The sequence below is a fragment of the Cinclus cinclus genome, chromosome 1 (genome assembly GCF_963662255.1).
Source record: "Cinclus cinclus chromosome 1, bCinCin1.1, whole genome shotgun sequence".
Classification (NCBI taxonomy): domain Eukaryota; kingdom Metazoa; phylum Chordata; class Aves; order Passeriformes; family Cinclidae; genus Cinclus; species Cinclus cinclus.
This window is the reverse complement of record NC_085046.1, coordinates 52,231,586-52,255,525: the sequence shown is the minus strand read 5'-3', so window position 1 is coordinate 52,255,525 and position 23,940 is coordinate 52,231,586. Positions and strand designations below refer to the sequence as shown.

At 40.2% G+C, this 23,940-nt stretch overlaps 1 protein-coding gene across 1 annotated transcript in view; it reads left to right on the top strand.

Annotated features, from left to right (window-relative positions):
* Nucleotides 1-23,940, top strand: part of HECW1 (HECT, C2 and WW domain containing E3 ubiquitin protein ligase 1) — a 162,687-nt gene that overhangs the window by 129,769 nt on the left and 8,978 nt on the right. Inside the window, exons 21-25 of the mRNA XM_062510258.1 lie at nt 2,086-2,238; nt 17,797-17,895; nt 19,235-19,364; nt 22,877-23,023; nt 23,791-23,905. Coding sequence (XP_062366242.1) covers nt 2,086-2,238; nt 17,797-17,895; nt 19,235-19,364; nt 22,877-23,023; nt 23,791-23,905 — 644 coding nt within the window. The remainder of the gene's footprint in view (nt 1-2,085; nt 2,239-17,796; nt 17,896-19,234; nt 19,365-22,876; nt 23,024-23,790; nt 23,906-23,940) is intronic.

Sequence of the window (23,940 nt, the reverse complement as noted above, 5' to 3'; positions counted from 1 at the left end):
TTCAAATGTAAGCACAACCTTTCAAAGCCACCCTGGCTCACCTCAAGAGATATGTTGTAACTGAGGTTTAATCCACATGCCTTTATAATGGAAAGACCATTATGTGTGTGTTTCCAGTGTGCCATATTACAAAGGCATGAAATTGTATTTCAGTAGCTTTGCATGTAAAGTTTCTTTTTTTCAAAAACCACTTACGTAGGATTTCAGTTCCGAAGGTACCAGATGGTACCCGAGGCAGCTCTCAACACGTCCAGCAATTGCTGGTGCTCTCAGCTCTGAGGTGTCATGGCAAGTGAAGGACAGGTTATGTCCAGTGGAAAACAGAAGTTGCCAGTCTCAAAGAGAGTCACTCAGTGACCTCAGTATCAGGGTTTTTTTCACTCTTACTTTTTATTCTCTATGATTTCAATATTGTGTAACAGAGGTCATCTTTCACAGTTGGTTTTGCCTCTGGCCTGCAAGTAAAGCATAAGCATGTAGCACGCTTAAGTTTGTGATTTTGGAATAGCGTTCTGGAATGCTAATACTGGCCAAAGTCATACTGTTTTCTCTTTGGTGTGGTGTCCTCAAGAGAAATAACAAACCAATTTGATGTGCAAATTCATTCATTCTTCATTGATTTATTTGCATCTGAAGATACATTCCTCTAGGGTTTCTCCTGCTTAATGCTAATATACATTCTACTGGAAGGACTCCAAGACACCAATTTCTTATTGAAGAGTAGAAGTTGTATGGCTATGTGATGCTGTATGGGCACAGCTTCCCATGTTTCAAAGAAAAAGGACATGGAAAATTAACTATAAAGGCTTTATGAAGAATTAGTGTGTTGCCCAGAAATGCAGTCTCCCATTGGAGGTTTTTGAGCATAGACACGTGTTGTCTGTAGTACTTTACTCCAGCCATTAGCAGGTTTAACCCAGTACTTCGATGGCCATAGAGCCAGACCTGGTCCATGGCTGACACTGGTGGGTTATGTGGGCTTGTTACCACCCTCTTTTACAGATGTGGCTTTCATGTCATCATGTGATCCTAGAGCTAAAGCTCCTCAAAGAGAGAAGCACTGAATTTCCAGACATGAAACACAGGAGGATGGGCCCACCTGCCCTTTGTTGTCTTTCCGGTTGCACAAATCAATCATTCAACCCCTTTCACTTATGCTTCTATAAATTCATAGTACAGAACATTCTGATCCAGTTCCAGAGCTTTTCACTTATAATTGTTAAGTAGAAGGAATAGTGTCCACCTTAGAAAATCTTTTGGCACACATGATATATGGCTACAGATCATTTCTTCATATGTAGGTGTATTTTAAATTGAAAAACCTACCTACCATTATTAGAGAATGGTAAGTTTTTTAATAAATCTACCACAGATTTCATTTAATGCATTCAGGAAAAAAATTTGGTCTCATTTTCCTTTTTATTTCCAAGTTGAGTGTAAAAAATTCAAGGGGAAAAAAGCGGCTCTCTACAGAGCAAATTCATACAACAGCAAAGCAGAGTTTAGGGTGTACTACATGAAAATAACAGAAAAGTGGAAAGGCTTGGATGAAGCAAGCAAGGAATCATCATTCTGTCTTAAGAGATACAATTCTGTTGGGACTTGGTCTTGTTCAGCATAAACCTTTATGGTTTCTGTAGGTAAAAATGCATCCTTGGAGCTAGATTTGGGTACATCTTGGTGTAGGAAGGTCAGAGCAATTTCTGCTTTGGGCCAGGCTTTCTGGTCTGTGAACAGGTGTTCACAGGCAGTTCAAACCCACTCACTAGAAAACTAACCCTTTGCTGGCCAGCCAGCTGAGGCAAGGCTGAGCCTTGTACCTCGGGTGTGCTAACATCTTGGAACAAACGAAAATAAACTACTTAAGGTATGCCTCCCAGTTATGATTCCTCCCAGATCAGCCTGGATATTGGTGAAGTTTTGGCATCACAACTTGTTCAGGACTCAGAATCAAGTTTTGAGAGGAGAGGTAAATCATGTTAGAAACACTTGACTACACAGGCTGCTTTTCCTGTAGGCAAACCCAGGAAATCCACTCAAATTGTAAGGAGCCTCATTTTATCTTTTGTACCTTTTTCTTTCCAGGTTGGACTACAGTGGCCCTTCCCGAGAATTCTTTTTCCTTCTGTCTCAGGAGCTCTTCAATCCCTATTATGGGCTGTTTGAGTATTCAGCCAACGACACTTACACTGTACAGATCAGCCCCATGTCTGCCTTTGTTGAAAATCACCTGGAATGGTAAGAACATTTTATGCAGAACTGAACAGTTGTTTCAGATCAATAAAAAAAGTGGAAAAGCAAAACAAAAGCTGCCAGTTTAGACTAGAGTATATACAAATATTGCTATTTCTGGGAAGAGGTGGGGAACTAGGTTGCAGAAAGGAAGAGATGGAGTATATATAAATACAAGAGTGGGCTCTGAAAAAGCAGTTGTGATGAAGTACTACTGTTAAAATGTCCTGCTGGCATTACCTGGGCCTTGATGTTTGTGAACTTCTATGTGAATATAAAAAGGACGGTGAGAAAAGCTCTGCTTAATCTGGTCTTCATCTCCTTGGTCCCTTTCTAAGAAGAGCCGGTGTGATCTCTCTATCTCAGAGCACTGTACTTGGAAGCTGTACAGTATTTTCTGAGAGCCACATTGATACTCTGTTCCTACCACAGGCTTTAAAAAAGGCCCAGTGAAAGCAGTTTCCCTTTTCTTCTTTGACAGTGTCCCTGCTTGTCTGGGGCAATGCCAGCAGAGTGAGCAGATATTTTAACTTAGTATGTGTGCAAACAGACAAATTGGTGATCTTGTTTGTTTATCAAAAATTCTGAAAGCATATTGTAATGTCCTCATTTTCTCTTTCTGCCTCCAGATCTATCTGTCTTTGGTAGTTATTTTCACTTTGGCAATTTCAGATGTAGTTAAGAGAAGCATAAAAAGCATGAGAGAAGCAAGGCTGTGAGCCCTGGGCATTGCTTGGTCCCTTGTGGGATTTCATTGCATCAAAGAAGTGCTGCCACATGGGTTTGTTCCTATGATGGTTTTCTTTGTCAATCTCACTGGCTCCTCTCAGAGATCTTATTTTTTTCTTTTTTTAATGGGAAACAGTTCAGGCCCCTTTTAATTTGCAAATAGTACATGTTCCTCTATTCTTGTGAACAGATCCTCCTTTGCTTGGCTTACAGCAGATGGGAGATCAAGAACACTTGTACCATCACCTCTGTGAAAGTTGCTGGGGGAAAAGGGATGTTGCTTGGTATTAGCATGGTTTCTGAATTGTTGGAATGTTTTTGAATTATCATTTCCAGCAGCGGAGTTAACAATGATCCTTGCTTTAGAGTGTTTATGTACTGACATGAGCAGGAAGAGCAGCTTAGTTCTGACAGGTTCTTCACCTCTCACTCCAGTCCTGTTCATTAGACATTATAGGGTGCCTTCCTGGTTTTTAAGAAGTAAAGTCTGTCCTATGTCCTGTCTTAACAGACAGCATAGATAAATTTCTGATTTAGGAGGCTGTTACTTGTGGAGATGAATTTTGACTTCCAGGCAGAGGACCAACTGGGCAGGTGCAAACCCATGATCAATCTGCCCACATTGTGACAAAGCTGAATGCAGATCTTTCCAAAGATGGTGTTGCCATGTTATCTCAGCAGCAGGTGAAACAGGCTCTTGCTCTTATGTATTTTAAATACTGTCCTGGCAAAGAGTTGCAATTTTCTTTGGTGATAAATTATACTGCAAAACATATATTCTGTGTTTGATCCCTTAATTTTGTCTTTCTGTGACTTGAGACATTTCAGCATGAAAGAGGCAGATTCTTAAAGGTATCCTGGGCATATAGAATGGCAGAAAGACAACTAATATGATTATCCTGTAGCAGTTACCATTTAACTCAAAAATCAGCAGCAGTTACACACATAGGGTGTTTCTCCAACTGCACGTATCAATCCAGCTTCTTGCATGCAGAATGTTATTTGGCCTTCAGACATTTTTGTTTTCTTGTTTTTAAGAAAGATAAATTTGGTCTCTTGGCCTGCAGAAGGAAATAAATGCTATGAATGAAGAGGTTTGCACATGCAGTATTGTAAATAGGGCAAAATTGCAGAACCCAAGGGAAAGATAAACAGTCCAATCAGTGCTTGGAAATATTTCTTGAACCTGTTATGGAAATAATTGCCCAAGACCAGCAGTTCATAATTAACCTGACAGCTTTCTTGATTGGCTTGTAGATATCAAGACATTCTAAATGATTTTATACTGTGTGACTAATCTCAGCTATTCGTGTGTAACCTTAGAGTCCCTGTGTTCAAAATTCTGTGCAGCCAGCGAAGAGAGGAATTGGACCAATGTTTTTGAAACTCAGAGTTAATTCTCCCATTAAGGCTTTACAAGTTAACTTCTGTGAGGACACTGTACTAACTGCCTTGTTACTCTTTGTTCCTGAGGAATTAGGTTTTCTGATGTTCCCAGGCTTTCTTCATTCTCATCAAAGTCAGAGCTAAAACTTCTGTTTCTCATATTTACTTGTTGATAAGATTCCAGCAGAGCCTCCTCCCTGTAACATGCCAGAAATAGGTATCACTTTCCTGTTCTCAAATCTGTTTTGAAGCACCATCTAACATAGATGAATCAGTTTGAAAGTTCCAGGGTCACAGATAATTAATATTCACAGTCTTTTCAAACCTTGAAGTCTGATGTCAGTCATGAAAACCACACAACCACAATTGGTTTGGATTTGCAGATTTCTTCAACTGTATACTTTTTGGTGCTGTGGGGCTTTTTTTTTTCTAATGTGGAATCTACCCTTGGCATGTTTTTCTCTCTATTACTTCTGCAAGACCTCTCCGGACACAGCTATATTAAGAAACAGAGCTAGCAAAAAAATGCTTTCGAAATTGTTTTACATTTTCTCTTTCTTAAGTGAACAGTGGTGAATTTGAGATAAATACAGCAAAATGCAAAGATGTGAAGTTGTATTCATATTGGCAGAATGGAGAAATATACTGCTCTTTTCCCCCAGCCTAAAAGTTACAGTTCTGCCCCTTTTAGTGGCTTATTTCATGCTTTGCTCTTTGTACAAACAGCATTCTGAGTCCAAAATGAGCACATCAAAGCACAGACTAGTTGTATATATGCCAAGTTAAGAAATAGACATAATGACTGGAAAATATTTCTCATTTATGGAGAAACTGAGATTTAACACCTTTCCTGCAAGCTTCCATTTAATAAGACCTTTTCCTTCGGATAACATATGTACATACCGAGCACACAAAATATAAGATATCACACATTTTTAAAGTTAAAGTATTTTAAATCCCCCTATAAATGAAAGGAGAGTTATAACTCTCTAGACCAAAGAAGCTTGATGATACATATTCTTATCTTCATGCTACAGGATGTACCTGAAGCTCGTAGCCAGAAAAGCTGCTTTTAATCCATGCCAGTAATGAGCCATTCTATCTGATCTAGGTAGACGTGTCTAACTTTTTGCCTAGATATTTGAAAACATCTTCTGAAATACACCCCCAACTGAGGTAGTTCACCCCTTTCCACATAAGTGGGCAAAATGTGGAATCAAAGAAGGAAATGTGAAAACAAGCCCAGTCTCTGCAAAAAAGGCCAAATGACCTAGACAGAAAAAATAATTCACAGACATTCATTTGGAGATCTGAGGGATCTTAACTTGAAACATCTTTTTTCTGTGTTTTCATTGTGAATTAGTGACAGCATGGGTTTTTTTTATAGTAACGCATTTGTGGACCTTGCTGTGGCATTTATGCAGCCAGAGAGGAGTACCCCAGTGCTACAGTTATATTAGAGGTATTTCCAGCTTGCTAATCGTACTTAGCATTTTATATCTATCTCAGAGAACCCTTGTTGTGTTTTGTTTGTTTTTCTTGGAATAAAACTTAGTGCATTTGTTTAGCAGAACCTTATTAGACTGTTGAAGACCTGTGAATAAAATGCTTTTGTGCAGAATTCTACTGAAGACCACAGACTTGATGCAAGTCAGACCCAATGCTCAGGTCTCCAGAAGCTGTAGATTATTGCTGGCCACATTTTCTTATTAAACTATACTGACTTGATGTTCATTTAGAACTGCTTTAGGACAGTTCATTCTCTCTTCATTCATTTCCCATAATGAATTTTTTTTCTTCTCTCCAGTACCTCTCCTCATATTGTAGTCTGAGCCACGGAGCAGAGTCAGACAGAAGACTTGCATGTATTTCTGCATCTCATTCTGCAGGCAGTTGGAAACCTGGTGCACCCACTCTCCATACAAGATCTTGCTTTCCCTGTGCTCCAAGTCAGCTGACAGGGTCACTGCAACTGGTTGGGTTGGGCAAATACACACTGTCTCCCATCAAGGCTGATTGCTTCAGGCATGGCACTGCCTGGGTTGCTTTTACGTGCTCTGGCACATGGGCAGAGGTAGCTCCTTTTACTTTATTATAAAATGCTGTGGGGGCACAGCCCCAGCCAACCTCGGAGCAGCCCTTTTATTTATTTTGTGTAAATGAGAAACCACATAAGCAGTACTCTCCATCTCTAGTGTGCCAGAGAATGCAGGGTGTTGTTTTTCCTCTTTTTTGTTATAATAAACCCAAGGAGAGATGAGAATGCTGCCATTTCAGCTGTCTTTTCTCCATAGAGAGTTTGGTTGGTTTTCTTACCCCAATTTCCTTATGTGTTGTGCCTTGTGCAATTGCCCTGCCTATCCATCAGACAGATTCCTAATCAGTTTGAGACATGTCTGACAGGGATGTAAACATCTTGAAGATAATTTCCTAAAAGCTTTGTGAAACTTGTGTCTGGGTAAAGGACAGATCCGCAGAAGAGTGGCTCAGCGAGGTGGGCAGGATAGCTCAGCAGGGATCTGTGCTCTCTGTGCTCACAGCTGCTCAGGCAGTGTGAGTGAGCCAACAGGTCCATCACAGGCACAGGCTGCAAACCAGCTACATTGTCCAGCTCAGTAGCTTGGGGATATGAGGCAGAACTGTGCAAACTCAAGGGAGACAGAAGGGACAAACTGGAGGTACTTGAGAGTCTGGGAAGTGCTAGCAGAAATGTGTAGGAGGAACTGGGAGCTACTGCAGTATGGTAATATAGGGCCATCAGAGGCAGATCTATAGGAAACAAAGCTCCATTAATCCTTCCACACAGAGATTGACTTATTTCATTAAAGTGTTTTTAAAGAAAGTGACAAATTGCCTCATGACCTAATGGGTTGTATACCGATGCAGACCAGCTCATGGGATGGATTTAGGCACACTCAGTGGCTCTTTATAGAAGCAGTGGAGAAATGTAGTCACAGCATCTAAGCAGGAGGTCTGCAGACAGCCATTACTCCTCTCCACTGACTGAAGGGAGCTCTTGGGAATATGTGGTCTGAATTACTCATGAATCTCCCTGACTTTTCAACTGCTGTAGCAGGCAACATACATATGGCCCCAGTACCTGTTTAGTCAGGGAGTCAGAAACACTGGGTTTGGTTTTGGGCTTAAAGGGGCCACTTGTGTGGGTATACATTTGGGGGAGGAATTAATTTAGGAGACCAATTTTGCAGACGTCTTGAGAGAGCCTTTTTATGCTAAACACTGAAAAATCATCCGCTTAAAAATCAGATAAAGCACCCCAGAGTTAGGCATCAAGCTACATCCAGTTGTTTTTGAAATTAGATGACTGCCTGTTTGCCTCAGTTTCCATCTGAAGACACTTCCTAGTATGTAATCAACTTGAATTCCATTTGATGTACAGTACTGCTCGGAACTGCTTTGAAATTCTCAGATGAAAGGTACCATAGAAAACCAAACCATTTAATGTTATGTTAGACTATAAATTTTAATTACTAGCAATATCTTATTTTAAATAAATTATGTTTGCTTGAGAAATTTTCAAGCACTATTGTAAATCTTCTGGACAAGAATGATATTAAAATAAATGTGCAGCTGAAATAATTTATAAGACCTTTTCCCTGTGTGAAAAGGGTATGTTACTGAAATGTCTTTTTGCTGCTGTACTGTGATCTCTCTCAATGCCTCCTGTACTTAAGTAAATTTTGAATTTCCTATTAAGTTTGATGTATGACTGTATCACATAGAGCCTGCCTCAACAGCCAGTTAATTATTTATTAAGGGTCCAGATGAATTGGAAGATCAAAGGCAAACAAAAAAACTGAAGAAGAAAAAAGCATTCTTCTTAACTGAGCTTGTACAGCAACCATTTTTTCTTTAGAAAAAAGTTCTGCTTTATATTTACCTTATTCATGACTTTCTGTCTCTTACTAGAGAATTTTCCCCAAGCTCTTTTGAGGATCTAAATGGTGTTGCTTTATGAATTGAAAGAAGAGATGTCTCTCACAGTCTCTACCCCTTTTCCCTTCCCTGAGTCTCACAGTTGCTTTAGAGCTTCTTCCAAATAAGAGTTTGGTTTGAGGGAAAGGCGGCTGTTCTGTTTCTTTCTGTATTTACAGAAGTCTTATTTATGGGTTTTCCCTTGCTTAGGACCATTTAGTCTTTTGTAACACTGCAGATTAAATCTGCCCATAGATGGGAGGCTTCACATGAAAATCTCTATAGTATTTGCACCTTGCATGTGGCAGAGGAGAAATGGCTAAAATCCACACTGTCCCCAAGCATGTGGGCCTGCAGGGAGGCAGCAGGATAGGCAGTGATTGTCAGTGTATTGGTAGTGGCAAAAATCCCCCAGGGAGTGATGAATGTTGTCATATGTCCTGTTCCAGCCACACTGGAATGGCAAGGCTGAGCTGTCACTATGAAGTATTGCTCAGTCATCAGTCCCCTCCTTATTTCTCACTACATTTTATTCAGATTTCAGTAAGATAAAGAGAATTCTGCTAGAGCAGGTGCAGAAATTCCCAAGATAACCTTTTTTTGTAAGTAATACAATTCATACATCAAAAGAAAGATTGCTTGTAGAGCAATATTGTTTTCAGTAAATCAGCCAAATTCATTTTGGGCATTTTTGAGTAGCAAAGGTATTTCTGTTTCTGCAGGCCTCTCCCTGGGATGTTTTGGAAGTTAGAAGTTTCATTTGTTTGTTGAAAATTATTCTTAGTTTGGGTATGTTACCTTAGTGTTATATTGAGTTCCAGAAAAGGGGAATATTAAAGATTTAGTTTGATCTGATGTGTATGTTTTTAAAGGGAGAAAGATAATATTTGTCAGTTTGCCCCAACTTGGAATAGGAATCTTTTACAAAATCCCAATAAACCTAATGGAGGATGAGAAAAACCCTAACCTGTTCACCCTCTATGAGAAAAGTTCATGTGATAGCAAGATTGAAGAAGTGTGCATTCAGTATCTTGTGGCTCATTGAAGGAAGCTTTTTACACTGTGACTTATTACTTCCATTCTAGAAAATGGCAGAAACTGGAATTATTTAATTGTGTTGGAAAGATCTGTAAAGAAAAGTAAATATTTTCTTAGACTTGGGAACACAAATGCCAAGCTTCTGCTGTTCTGCGTGTTCCCAGAAGAGGATTAGAGTGGTAGGTTTGCAGTGGTATTAATAAAAGTTGGAAGTATTCAATTATTTGCAAAACAAGACCTGAAATAGACTGTCAAGCAATTTATAGCATGTCTGAATATCAGCACATGGATTTCTGACTTTACTCAATTGAAGATCCTCATCCTGAGAGACAGGGATCATTAGCTGAGTTGCAGTACAATGCAAACCCAAGTGTGTGACTTCTGGACAGGAGTGGTAAGTCCAGAGGACTTTGCACTTCCCATGAGCTGTTTGTAGTTAGCTCAAGGATATCTGCATCACCCCTCATCATGCAGAGTAAACATTCCTGGGTGCTTACCAGGACTTTATGACAAACAGTCTCTCTCATGCTTAAATACCCCAGACAGGCTGGAAAGGATATGCCTGCTTTGGGAATAAATCAGTTATTGTGGCTGCAGTGTTTGTAGTTAGCCGTGAAGGAAAATGTACAGTCATTCAGCTAGTGTTTTTATGACCCTTTTGTCTGGCAGATGACTAAATCTGTGGATTTCCCTGTAGCTTGACTAGTTTGTTTCAACACATGGCAAAGCCATGGAAAGCAAACGTAAGTCATGCAATGTCTGAAACTTCACCAGTTCATGCAAAGTGCCCACCAACAACTCTTCCAAAATCTTTGACTGAGAAATCAAAGTCTCTTGATGAAAGTGTTCTTTTGCTTGTTTGAAATAAAACAACCCATAAGCATTAGACTGAACTGATCTACAGTGAGCTGATGATAAACTGGAGCTGATTGATTGACAGGATTACATATTATTTTATAAAAGGTGAGAAAGTAAAAAAATGTCAAATACACTAAACAACTAAAATGGAGCATGGACTCAGAAGACTATGATTCCATTGCTGTCTCTATCAGTTGTTTTCTAGATAACTTTAGATAAGTTATTTTACTTTTGTATTTAAGTTTTGCCAGTTTTCAAATTAAATATTGAAATGCTGAATATCAGCTTCCTCTGGAAGCTGATCTCTCTGCTTTGACATTTGCCAGTCAGCAATAAAGTCTAGGATCTGAGAATCACAAAATGTAGAGGTTTGTTGTCTGCTAGCCAGTAGTTCATACCTCAGTCTGTATCTCCTCTAGATGTGGGGCAGAGGAGTATTTGCCAAGAGTGTCCCAGGCCAGTGTGTCTTATTCCTTGTAGCAGCAAGAGAAGCTAAATCTTTCAGGCAGCACTTGCCACACTCCTCGTCTCCTCCTCCAAACCTCTGCATTCATGGAAGTTGTTACTGGCAAAATGATACCTAGCATAGTTTTCTTATTACAGAGAGAGACCATGTTCGTTTTTCAGTCTCCTTTTTAAAGGACGATGTAAATTATTAGCTCTCCATTTCCAATTTGTGGTGTCTCTGGTGCTCAGACAGCCCATGACACCAGGGCTGGCGTGTCTGCAATGGCCCCACACAGAGGAGTTCCTGTACCTGCAGTAAGAACTTCTGGCACAGTTCAGCTGATGTGCAAGAAGCCAGTGCCAGCCACTCCAATGTGGGGCTTCCTGACTTGGCTGCAGTGCTGAGCAAATGCAGCTGTAACCCTTTTTCTCTGTGAGCATTTACCTGGAGCTACTGTGTGGAGGAAAGGAACTGTTTGATAGATTGTGTTGAAGAGAAACCAAGGGGATCCTATGAATTTCCCTTGCCTACATTATATTTGCCTCTCATTTTTCTGGATAAAGCAGATAGCCTGCAGCTCTTGCCATAAATTCATGCTTTCTTCTCCATGACACAATTAGTCTTTTAACCTTTTCTGTCAGTTCTTCTGTGGTGGATATAGCCAGGATGAAAAGACATTTTGAGTGAACAAATAGCTAGGTTAAGAACAAGGAAAAGACTTGAAAGATCTGATTAGGTTAAACAAAGAGGCAATGAGGTTTGTATTATCTCTGTTTTTCAGTTGCTAGTAATTTAGGCTTCAGGAATGGTTTGAGGTTTAGTTGATAATTTAGGATACATGAGCTCCAGAGATTTAGAAGGACATGGATAGTTCACATTTCCATCACATGTAAGCAGTAGTTCTTTTTCATGTGGTTACTCCTTGGTACTGAAAAACAGAAATGTGTTCTATTTGCAGATAGATCCAGAAAATAGGAGAACCACTTACTGACATTGCCAGGATTGTACTGGTCTTTTGCAGCAGAAAATATGTGCACAAATTAACAGTAAAATGAAAGATTATCTCACATAAATTTACTCAACATGTGAAACTCCGGTGCCCACCAAAAGTAAAAATATCTTAAGAAAGGCTTATTTTCACCTGAAGAAAGTTACCTGTTCAGGATTTGAAATGTAAAGGAATTTTATTTGTACCAAGTTGCTTTTCTTTCTGAAAATAATTTTTCATCCTTTTTCTTTACTTGTTTAATTTCAGTTCTTGGGTGCTGCACCTATATTTCCCACCCTCTCTAAGCACTCTCTTTGTATTTTATGGCACTGCTCAAGCAGGTCTGGTGGACTGTTCTACTTTAGAGTTGGGGCTACTTAAGAGAGGCTAGTGCTTTCTTAAATGAGTGTACCAAATTTCCTTGAAAAAAACTCCTACATTTTATAGGCATAACAATCAGACAGGATTATCAAAGAGTGGCTCATGGAATATGCTTCTTGATCTTTTGATGCGTGAATTAAGTGCCTTGGCTCTGAGTAGAATGTATCCTCTATGAAATCCCAGTCACATTTGCTGGGGTGGCAGGGATCAATCTGTGTAGACTCTTTAACTATTTAAAGTTCATCTGTTTCCAGGCTGGAAATCTTCTCACGTAGTTGCTCCATGTCAGTACTCCTAAACATTTTCTTTAAATTTTAATTGAAGAATTTATTGAAAATTAAGCTTACCTGACAGAATTTTCTGTGGTTTCACAGTGAGGAAGTATGGAATTTCCCCTTAAAAACTCAGTAACTATCTGAAAACCTGGAATGAATTTTGACCATATATGAGATAAGATCCATTTCAGTATTTAGACCATAATGCACAGGAGGTAAAACCAAAACCTGGTTGGGGTGAGTCATTACCATTCCTTCAAAAGAAGAGTGGGGGAATCTAGAATAAGTTCTTAAGTGGGATGCCAGTGTGGTTAGATACCAGAGTCAGTGCAGCACTGGGAGATGCCATGCAAATGTGACTCAACACTGTATCTTGGTCTCTCTAGGATCTTGGTCTTTCTAAGGATTTTTCATGTTAGTGATGGATATAAGAAAAGAAAGTGAGCTAACAGTACTCCTGTTACTCCTTATATTGGAATTCTCCTCTATGGCTAATTTAGGAGTTATTTTACCTTTTCTCTTTAATGTGCTGAGACTTCATGAACTTCTGTCTCCAGCCTATGTAAGAGCCATTCCTTTCATATTAATGACACATGAGATCATCAGATTCCTGAACTGAAGAGGCATGATGCTGGAATGCCACAGCGTCCACCTCTGAGCCTGCAGATACACAGAGCACATTTTCCAGGAGGCCACATGACACGGTGATGAAGAGGAGTCTGCTGGATTTGCAGATGCAAGTCAGATAAAGAGAGCACATGAGGTGTCCCAGCCTGCATGGCTCAACCTTTCTGACAAAAGAATGCTCCATGTCATCCTATTAGTCCCTTCAAATGTTCTCTCATTTGAGTGAGTAAGGTTTAAATATGCACACCAAATTAAAGAAAGGCATTTGCTAATGAAGACTGAGAGATAGAGGTGTGGATTTGATCCACTGACAAGGTTTTGTAGAGGTGACCTGATCTCTACCAACATCTAGACACAGACCTCTGGAGCATATGCCTGACACACTGCCAGTATTGCTTAAAATTCATAATGCAGGAGTCCAGGCAGAGTTGCTGTAACCATCTCGCTGGTCAACTCTTTTTGCAAAATACACATTCTTATAACTTTCTTGCATCAAAAAAGTTCTTTATAGAGTAGTAGTGCTGGTGATAACACTAAAATTCAGAAATCATAGACTCAGTACATTTTCCTCTGCATGTTGTGTCCCCTCCCTCATATCAAAAGATAGCAAATCACAAGATTTTAGGCTATAATAATTGATTTTTAGTTCCTTTAATCAGCAGTTTCTGGCCTTCAGGTTGTTCAAAAGTGTCTTCATAGCAATGACAGTTTTAACAGTGCTTTAAAACAAGCTGTACCACAGCCTCTGGAATCCATGATGCCCAGTTTCCTACAAATCTGTGTTTCGTGACTAAATTCTCTGTTGTCTAATGAGATGTATGTTCAAGGTGAAGTATTTCCCATTATTGTCCCTTTCAAAATATTTTTTTCTTGTTAGATTCTCTGACATCTAATAACCATCAAGATTAGATCCAGTCTCTCCCACTGTGGAAGGACTAATCGGCTCTCCAGCTGCATTCACCTGACAAAAATCATTTGTCCTCAGAAGAGCTGCCAAGGACAGACCCTGGAGCACAGTGTAGCCTCATTTCTTCAGCTTGTCTTTCAGGTGGCCAGAAGTTCATCTGCACCAATAAACAGTCAAGCACTTTAAAACTGTTGCAACAGAATGTGTACATTTCCCTTACAGATGAAAGCAAGTCTTGTGAAAGGAAAGTGACATTTTCAAATTTGATGTGAACCATGCTATATTTATCTCTCACAAGCCCTACTTTGAATATTTTTTCACAAGCTACTACATCAAGAAGGATACACTTAAATGCAGCTGATGTGTTTAAGTGAGATAAGGTTTTCAGAATTTTCAATCTTTTTAATCTCATCATGTGCTTCCTCTTTTTAGGATTTAAAGTTTTTTATACCATAACTAAATGAGCCCACAAGGCATGGTTCCCAGAGCATTCCCAATAGAGTGCTAAAGACTGTTCTTCCTCTGTACATACAGATTACTATCTTTTCAAGGTATATCATTATCCATCTGAATCTAAGGAAAAACTGTCATATAAAATAGACCTCCATTCATTGAACCAGTTGAGAGAGAGAGACCTGTACCAAAGGGTCATTGTGGGTCCTGCCTTGCCCTGGTGCTGTATGACAAGGACCAGAGTACATTAAATCTCCTGTGACTCTGGTGCAGAGGAGAATTTATTACATAGATGCTGCTACAGCATATGGGTTTGTCTCTCCCTGAGTACACAGATATGCAATAAGTATGCAGAGAGTCCCATCGAGGGGAGTGAGTCTGTTATTTTGCAACAGGCTGCTGTGGCAGCTTCAGGGGCACCTGAAGTCTCCAGAAGGAAAAGGAATTAGCTGTGTACAGTGGAAATTTCTGCAAATGGGTCAAAGAGTAGTGCTGTTAAAAGCCAGAAAGCAGGTGCACACAATGTCCTTTTTGAGTGGAAGAACTGTGCCAATGGGCAGTCAAACCAGAGCAGCTCCACTGCTCATTAATTCTGTCTCTCGTTCCACTATTTCCTGTTCATTAACTCCCTCCTGCATTTTCCCTCTCTCTGGAGCGCATTACTCAGACTCAGTCATTGTCTCCAAAAGGGAAGGGTGTTGAAAGAAAAGGCCAGAGCAAGACCCTGCATTCCCCACCTCTCCCAAACTAGCTTTTCGGCTAGAAAGAAACCCAACAAGCATTTTACACTTCCTTGGAAAGATAAATGTAATTCAGGCTTAAGGAAGGTATGTGCCCTCCAGCCAGGATTTACCTTTGTGCTGCCTATTCTGTCAAGAAAACGTGTTTTGTTCTGGAAGGACTGTCTTACACACCTCTAAATCTCACCTGTGCTCTAAATCTTTCAGGAAGAAATAAATTTAAGAGTCTGGCTTTGTTTTAACGGGCTTTTGTAAGGAGGGCAATTTGTTTCTTCTTGCTTTTTTTAAGTTTTGATACATTTTAACTGGGACTGCTGTGCAGTCAAAGGGTAGTGGCAGATTGACGAGCTGAATGGAGCCACACACAGATAACTTGTATATTTTTTCTCTGAGAAAGGCAGCCAATGACTCCTGTTGATAGGTATCAGTTGGCTTACCATGGTCCATGTTTCTCAGTGCTGGACCAGAGAAGTGTAATGACTGGTCCCAGGGCCCTGTCCAGCGTGGACAAGGGGCCAGAGAACCTTCTTCTGAACCATTCTTCAGAAGAGAGTCAAGTATAGCAAGTCTTTGCAGAGAGAGACCAAAGCTCTGTGCAGGGGCAGAAGGGTCTGTGGGCTGGAAACCTCACATGCCTTGGCCACAGCACCGTGGTTTTCTGGGATGGTACGGGGCTGCCATGGAATACGGTGTGCAGCATAGCTTTTTTATCCATTGTGTTGATAGGCACCAGCAGTGGCAACATTTTGTTAATTATTTCATCTGACTTATCTCACATGTTCTTAGGCTGGTGCACCAGGCTTGACCCTTTCACACAGAAATGCTGCCCATAGCTTTGGGATGGTTTGATACAATTCTACCACAAGGCACTGATTAAAATTAAACTCTCCATTAACAGCCCCTGTAACATGTGCCTGTAGCTGTAAATACCTTGGTGTAGGTGCATGACACTTTCATGTCAGCTTTGCACGAATGCCCGCCCTCAAAGCCATGCAGAAGTGAAACAAGCAGCAAGGAGAAAAGGGACACTGTTCACACATTCAGGCAGTTTCTTAGGAGAAGCCACGTTCCCATATCTTTCCTGGCAGTTCACTTTCAGCTTTATTCCAGGTACCTCCTGACTGCCCAGCCCCACACAGTTGAGTAGCTGTGGGGTGAGCACTGTGGTGAGGAACACCCCCAGCATTTTCATTCAGTGCTCACTTTCAAAACGTATGGGGATGGATGGGGGTGAAGAGCAAAACCAAAAAAACTGATACGCATTATTTGGGACAAACGGATTTGATTATGGATCCTGAAGGTGCTATAAAACTGATGGATTACAGGTTCAGCATTTCTGGGATTTGAGCTGTCTGGCTTCCACTGTGCTTTCATTGTATCAGCTCACCCTCGTCTCCTGGCTTTTTGCTGGAAGCACTGCACTGGAGCACAAGTGAAGTGAAGCAGACCCTAACTAGACCTTACAGCTGCCTTTTGTTGCTGCTGTGGAAACATCTGTAAGGGGTAATATAATCGTTCTTTTGTGGCCAGTCAGCTGCATATCATAAGCACCTTTCTCAGATTCAGGGGACCCGAAGGCAGCTCCTGTGGTGATGTAAATGCTAATTGGGCCCACAGCAGGCTATTTTGTGCCCCATTTGACATGCTAAGCACTTGTTGTTCTGTCCCATGAGCAAAAAATTGACTGAACAGATATTCTTTGCTACCTTTATTACAATCAGACTCATGTTTCCTTCATGTGGAGAGGTCTTTGCGCTGGTTCCTGTAAGTGGAAGGAATGGTTTCTAAACTTTTGATATGTTTCTCATCTTTCGTGCAGTAAAACTTTTCTGTGTTATCAGTGAGCTCAGACTTGGAGTGCTCACATTAGGGGTGCTGGATTTTTTTTTCTTTCCTTTCTTACATATAAACAAGTTTTGAATGGCTGTTGGGGGTTGCTTTTATAAAAACCAAGTTTACCTGGACTCACACCAGTTTTGCGTTTTTCTGTCTGAGGTGACTGATTTAAAAACAGGCTTAATGCAAAAATATAGAATAAGTCATAGAAGAAATCATAGGAAGACAAAACTAACAGTTTATCATCACAAGTCACAGACTATAATATAAATAAATAGGGCACTATTTGAGTGTACTTATAGTGGGACTGGGGGTTTTTGTTCTTAGAAACAAATACAGGAGTGTGTAAATACTGAAAACAGCTGAGCAGCAAAATTAAGAAAGTGGTCTGGGAACAGTGTGCCTGAGCTTTAGATGCTGATTTTAATGTGTCCCTGGTCACAAAAGTTAGCTTATTTGGACTTCAGTTTTCCCCTACCACTCACTACCCTTTTAATGTACTTTAAAACCCCACCTCAGGCAGATTTGTAGCTAGTCAGAAACTGGATATACTGAGTCTCCAAATATCTTTTGCAGCTCTTTTGAGATAGCATTTGTTCTGCTGAGGTGGAGTTTTACAGTATTTCCCAGACCAAATACTGTGTTGGATGTAATCAGTCTGTATCAGAACATTGAACAAGAGATTACAGAAGGTGAGTGTTCATTGGTTTGGCAGAGGAGAGCACATAACATGTCAGCTGCAGGTATGGGTACAGTAGGAGGTGCATCGAAGAGATCAATTATTGGTCAGACATGGGAGGAGTGGCATTAAGTGTCTGTTTGGAAAAAAAAAATCAGGGACTAAATGTGAAAAGCTAATTCAGAAACAAAGTGAACCAGAAAATCCTAATTGCTACCTGTGTAAGTTTCTGCAGTGGAAGTCTTGAGTTACACTTCATTTACTCTACATTTTTATTTCACAGGTTCAGGTTCAGCGGTCGTATTCTTGGCCTTGCTCTCATTCATCAGTACCTTCTTGATGCTTTCTTCACAAGGCCATTCTACAAAGCACTACTAAGGCTGTGAGTATAACCATGCAACTGTGCAGAAAGAGCAATCCCGCACTGAGTCCTACAGAGACACAGCCCCATAGGGAGTTGCTTCAAGTGCACTGACCTTCAAGTTATTTCTGCTGTTGGTTTGTTGGTCTGCAATAGAAAATGAACACATTTTAATTTTACTTTGCTTTCTCCAAGAATCTGCCATTCATAAATACTATGTTGACAAAAATAAGTATGACGTTTAGAAACACACAGCAGAAAGTACTGACACATAACTCCAGAGTTTACTACTGATGAAAAGTTACGAAGATTCAACCAGGTGGAAGACTGAAAAACATTTTTGATGGAATAAAACAAAATAACAAAAAAAGGACAGAGGTTATAGTAAGCAAAAATACATCATTTGTAATGCCTCACTGGTGGAGTAGCTTTTCATTCTAAAGCATAACTTGGGTGAAATAAGAATGTTAATGTAGATATAACCCGTGAATGTTTTTTTTTTATTCTTCTTCATTTATTTTAAAAAGCATAAACTACCAATAATACATTGCTTTCAATTTGAAGTTTATAAGGTTAATTTGGATTGACAGTCAGTCCCTCTTTGATTAATAAACTGGAGTATACCAAGGTACATAAAATTTTTGTAACAATAAAAAAGCCATAAATATTAACTCAAGACTGCAATTAAATGCTAAAGAGCAGAATAAAGCTTAGCTTAAACAGTTCATCAATTAAGATGATTCCAAATCAGCAAAGATACCTGTCTTTTTAAGTTCTTTATCATGTTGGTCTTCTTTGGTTTTTTTTAATTATTATTAATATTGCTGGGTTAGAAACACTCACATCTGTATTGTACCTGATCTAGTCTGAAACCTAGGGTTATCCTGCATCCTTATTGCCCCTGTAGGTAATTGGAAACTAGGCTACTCATAACATCCACCTATCCTTACAGCAGACCAGGATGGCTCCTTATTAGCAGAAATTTAGGCTGCCTGGTCTGCCTTGTGTCAGTCCTGTGTGCTCACCTGGCATATGATAGGTAATGGAAGCAGCCAGGCATAGCATGCTGGGGCTGAAGACACACATGTGCTATGAAGTGCAGGGCATCCTGAAGATACACATAAAATCAAGCCCCAGGGGTGTCTTTTGACAGCAAATAATGCAAGCAGATTTGGCCTTGAGCCCAGCTGTGCAAAACAAACAGTTGCAGAACTGTTTTAACTGTGAAACAACCTTTGATGTTAAAGTAAATGAACTTCAGTTTTATGTTGAATCTTCAGTAAATTTGTTCACATACTTAGTAGGAAATCATCCTTTCAGTAGTCACAGGGTCATATCTTTTTTCTCGTCTTGCAATCAGGCCGTGTGATTTAAGTGACTTAGAGTACCTGGATGAGGAGTTCCATCAGAGCTTGCAGTGGATGAAGGATAACAATATCACAGATATCCTGGATCTAACCTTCACAGTGAATGAGGAGGTGTTTGGACAGGTGAGCACAGCTATGCAAAACATCTGAAAAGCAAATTTGAAGCTGACAAAGTTGAGCATGATGAACATCTTTCTGTCAGAACAGATCTTTTAGCCTTGCAATAACATTTTCTTCTCCCACCTTCTGTTTCTTTCAAGCCACCTGTTCCAAGGCAGATGTTTATTCTTAGGGTGTATAATATACAATACCAGCCCCCCTACAGGCCTGTTGAGCCACACACTGATGAGCATGAGGAATTCTCTGGAGTGCAGCTCTTCTCTCCAGGGTGTAGTTCACACAGATGTGGCATTTGGTGAATGCAAGCAATATAACTTAAAGCTGATGTGACTGATGTGACAGGTGGTGTAGGACCTGGCAACCCTCACCATTATTTTGTCTGATATCTCCCTGTTAGATTCTGTGTCTCTTACTTACCTTGCACCTATTTAACAACTTGGTATGTATATCCATTTATTGTGCATTCTACATCTCAGCTCTACCTTAGTCAAATAGTCCTCTGTAATCTGGCTGATCATTATGGCCTTAAGGAGAGTGCAACACTGGCTTAAATGCAGTTTGGCAACCAGAATAAGTGTCTTCTGTGGGATTCTTTGGGTTGTACTGAAGCCCTGGTGCTCTTTGCTGTTGCAAACCATGCTGGATTATAACTGTCTTTGGGAAGCCTTGAAGAGAATCAAAACAATATTCAGGCCTTGATTAAGGATCCTCAAGGAGATAGTGAAAACTAGAGAAGATGAAGAACTAAGCTCACCAAGCACTGCAGAAGTTCAGGGGATGGAGATACCTTGTAAGGAGCAGGCACACAGTGTCAAAACGAGCAGAGGAATCTCGTGGAATATACAGAGAAGGGTTCCGCCACTTGATAGCAAAGTTTCCTGGAGGGGTTTGCACAAGTTAGGGTAGTTCTTTGAGCTAGAGAAGAGTCAGACAAGTTTCTGAGGGGAGAAATTCCAGTCCTGCTCAGCTGTGAGCTTGAAAGTAACAGAAGGCAAGCAAGGCTTCAGGGGGTATATTAAAAACTGAATTTAGCCTGGATATAGCAAAAGGTTACAAAGGATGAGCAGAGTTAAGGGTAGCTGAAAAGGGCAGGGCCGAAAAATTAAAGTAGGAAGCCTCTGTAGGAACAGTGACACTGTTTTGCCATAGACTCAAATGCAGGAGTTTTTCATGGACTTGGAACTGAGAGCTTGCATGACATTGAATTGACAGTGGTTTCCCTGGAAGGTATGGCTGCAGAGGACTAATACACAAAGGCAGACAGAAACATACAGACATCACAAAGGCAGATGAAATAAGTTTGTATTTAAAAGGGAAGACTACAAAGTTGAATAAGAACTGAGTTGCCCTAATGCATCTGAAGGTAACATTTGGCACACTAATTTCTTGTTATACTCTCCTCAAAGGAAAGAGAAAACAGTTACATAGGAGTCTGTTGTGGAAGATAAGAGATGGCTTCAAAGAGAGTAGAAAAAAATTACAATCTGTTGTAGATACTGTGTTATGAAAGCAAAAGAACACTAAAAGCCAGATTTTGATGCTGTTGTCTAGTACTTTATTTCCTATGTATTGGACACTGACCTTGCTAAAACTAATGATGGGAGAAAAGGTTGGTTCTCACTGTGAATTATGTCAGAATCCAAGAGCCCTGAGTGAAAGTAAGATTTTTATCTTGAAATTTGCTAAGTGCTGACAGCAAAATAACAAAGAAATTAGTCACATTTTATGCTCACAGATGGATCCTAGTTGGAAATTCTTCCATGCCAAGAGTATCTGACCGCTTAAATGCCATCTGAACACTGCTTTGCTTGGTACATGTGCAAGTGTAGATCACAGTGGGAGCTCTGCTAATATTTGGGAATCTGGATTTCAAGGGCTGGGTAAGGGAAACAAGAAATGTAATGACTCCTTGAGAAGCTGTGTAGTAGATGGTTGCAGCCCTTTTGTCCTGCTTCCACAATTACCTTATTATGGACCAGTCACTGCTGCTTTCATATTTTCTTTCTTGTCTCATCTCTGATGTGTGTTGAGGCTTGTTCTTAGGCTTTCAGGCCAAATCCTCTTTCTTGGTACTTTATTAAGTAGAATTTACTCCGGGTCAATTCCAGCCTTCCTGTGTACTTGAACCTGGAGCATTCTGTAACAGCAGTGATACAGGGTCAAATAGAGAATTACACATTTTTACTGGTGGGGACTGAATGACAATTTGAGAATTTTACTTATAAGACAGAGACATGTCAGTTGCTTGTGACCCAAATTACTTTCTCATGTGTTTGCTCAGTAGAAAGTGCTCTATCAGGCCTTACTCTGAGCTCTCCTTGTGGATACAGCCTGTCTCTGAGCCCTGGCAATTGTTCCCATGAGGTAAAAGGAATGAGCTAGATCAGTTGAAATGTCTCCTTGCTACTCTGGAGCCTGATTCTGAATTGTAGCTCACAGCTGCAGTTAATGCCCTTGAGAACAAAACCCCCAAAATAGGGACATATTGCTATTAATTGCTAGCTTCCAATCATAGGTAACTAATACTGAATTTATATGGATAATGAGAAGTTGAAAAAAATAAATAGTTTTCTAGGTGTTTGTGGGAAATCTTGCAGGAGACTTTGAACATCTAGACTTACAGTCATGCTTAAAGCTAGACAACATTTAGTCTTTGGATTGGCAGATAGACCTTAATGCCTCACAGCCTTGAAGAATACAGCATGGTAGCTGAGCCAGAGCCTTGCCTTCTGGACAGTGCAGCATTGCTTGTATAATGGTGATGCAGTGATTTATGTTTGGGACTTTAACCTGAACCAACTAAAAATTCCTAACTCCTTCCATCCAGCTTTACTTGTTCTTTCTGTTTCTCAACAAAGCTACTGATTAGATGACTCAGTCAATGTTTCTTAATTCATAATATTGCAATAGGTCCCTCAAGTAAGGTGACCTAAATACTGCCTATGCTATGTGCTGTCTGTTGGGCTAAAAGATACATAATAATGTAAATAATACTAGTAATGAATATGTATTCATACAGTTCATTTACTGTCTGTGGTGGACATCATTGTTATAGCAGCAGAAAAGTGAAGAGAAGGACAACATAGTATTCCTTTTAAATCCACTGAACGAATGTGAAAGTAATTGAAAGACAAATACAATTTTCTGTCACATGAGAGGAGGAATGTGTACTTGCTGGGGTAGGAATCAGACTGATTCCTTGATTCGCCTCTCAATCTCAAACCTTAGTAACCCAAGCCAACTAAATAAACTATTTAAATGCAAATAAATGCTGCAGTTCTTGCTTAAAATAAGGAATAGTTATTTACAGTACAAACTCCTCTCAGGTTTGGATGGCTGATATAAAAACTCTGAATCCCACAGTGACTGTTTATCTGTGCAAGCAGTCTGCCTATTCCAGTACTGTATTTGCCTCTCCATCCTATTGTTTCCTGTACTGTTGCTTGGATGATCTCATGTTTGAAACACAACATGATCCATACAATGCTACACCACTGTTTATCTTTGTTCTGTAGGTGACAGAGAGGGAGTTGAAATCTGGAGGGGCAAATACAGCAGTGACAGAAAAGAACAAAAAGGAGTACATTGAGAGAATGGTTAAGTGGCGAGTGGAGCGAGGAGTGGTTCAGCAAACAGAGGCCCTGGTCCGTGGCTTCTACGAAGTAAGTAATAAAGTGATGCTTCCACAGTCATCCCTCCTTTATCTGAATGGGAGTAGCGCCGTGGTTAAACTGTGCTTCATTGGTATCCCAGAGAACTGCTAAACAGACACAAACAACAAGGAATTGGAGTTATTGGATCCCTACAGACGGATCTCTACCTTAGATGCAACATGTTTAGGATTAAAGGAGAAAGGAAAGAAATGTGTCTTCTGAATATTATAAAGCATTATTTATAATCAGGAGTTAAGAACAACACTGCTTTCCATTCCCACAGTTAAAGAAGTAGGCATTTGCAAATTTTGTTCTACCGTGTTGTGATTTTGGGTTAGGGTTAGGGGTCCCTGACAGAGAGATTGTGAAGAATTGTACACTTTGATGAAAAGCTGATGAAACACATTGTATGTTCAGGGATATGTTCCAGTAAGGTCAGTCTGTGGGTGCAGTCATCCCAGCTGTTATCTTGCTGGAGGTATTCTGGATACTGCTCCATTGCTGTCCCTGGATTTTGCAATTTATCTTTGCTGAAGACCTGGATCTGAGAACATCTTTCTGGCAGAACTGTTACAAGGACTGGGTGAAAACCTGTGGCTTTGCTGACCAACCCATGTAGTCATATGTTTTTGCCCCTCCCTAATCATACACAAACATGTGAATGCAAACGTTAAAACTTTGTCAGGATAAAGAACTGGCCACCAGAACCATAAATTCAGTCTAAACTGGCAGTCAGTTTCAGTCTGAACTATGCTTACAAGTGTTTTTTGTTCCAGGTTGTAGACTCCAGGCTTGTCTCTGTTTTTGATGCCAGAGAATTGGAGCTAGTTATAGCTGGCACTGCAGAAATAGATCTCAATGACTGGCGGAACAACACAGAATATCGTGGAGGTAAACTGCTTTCTCTTGTTTACTACTACCTTGAC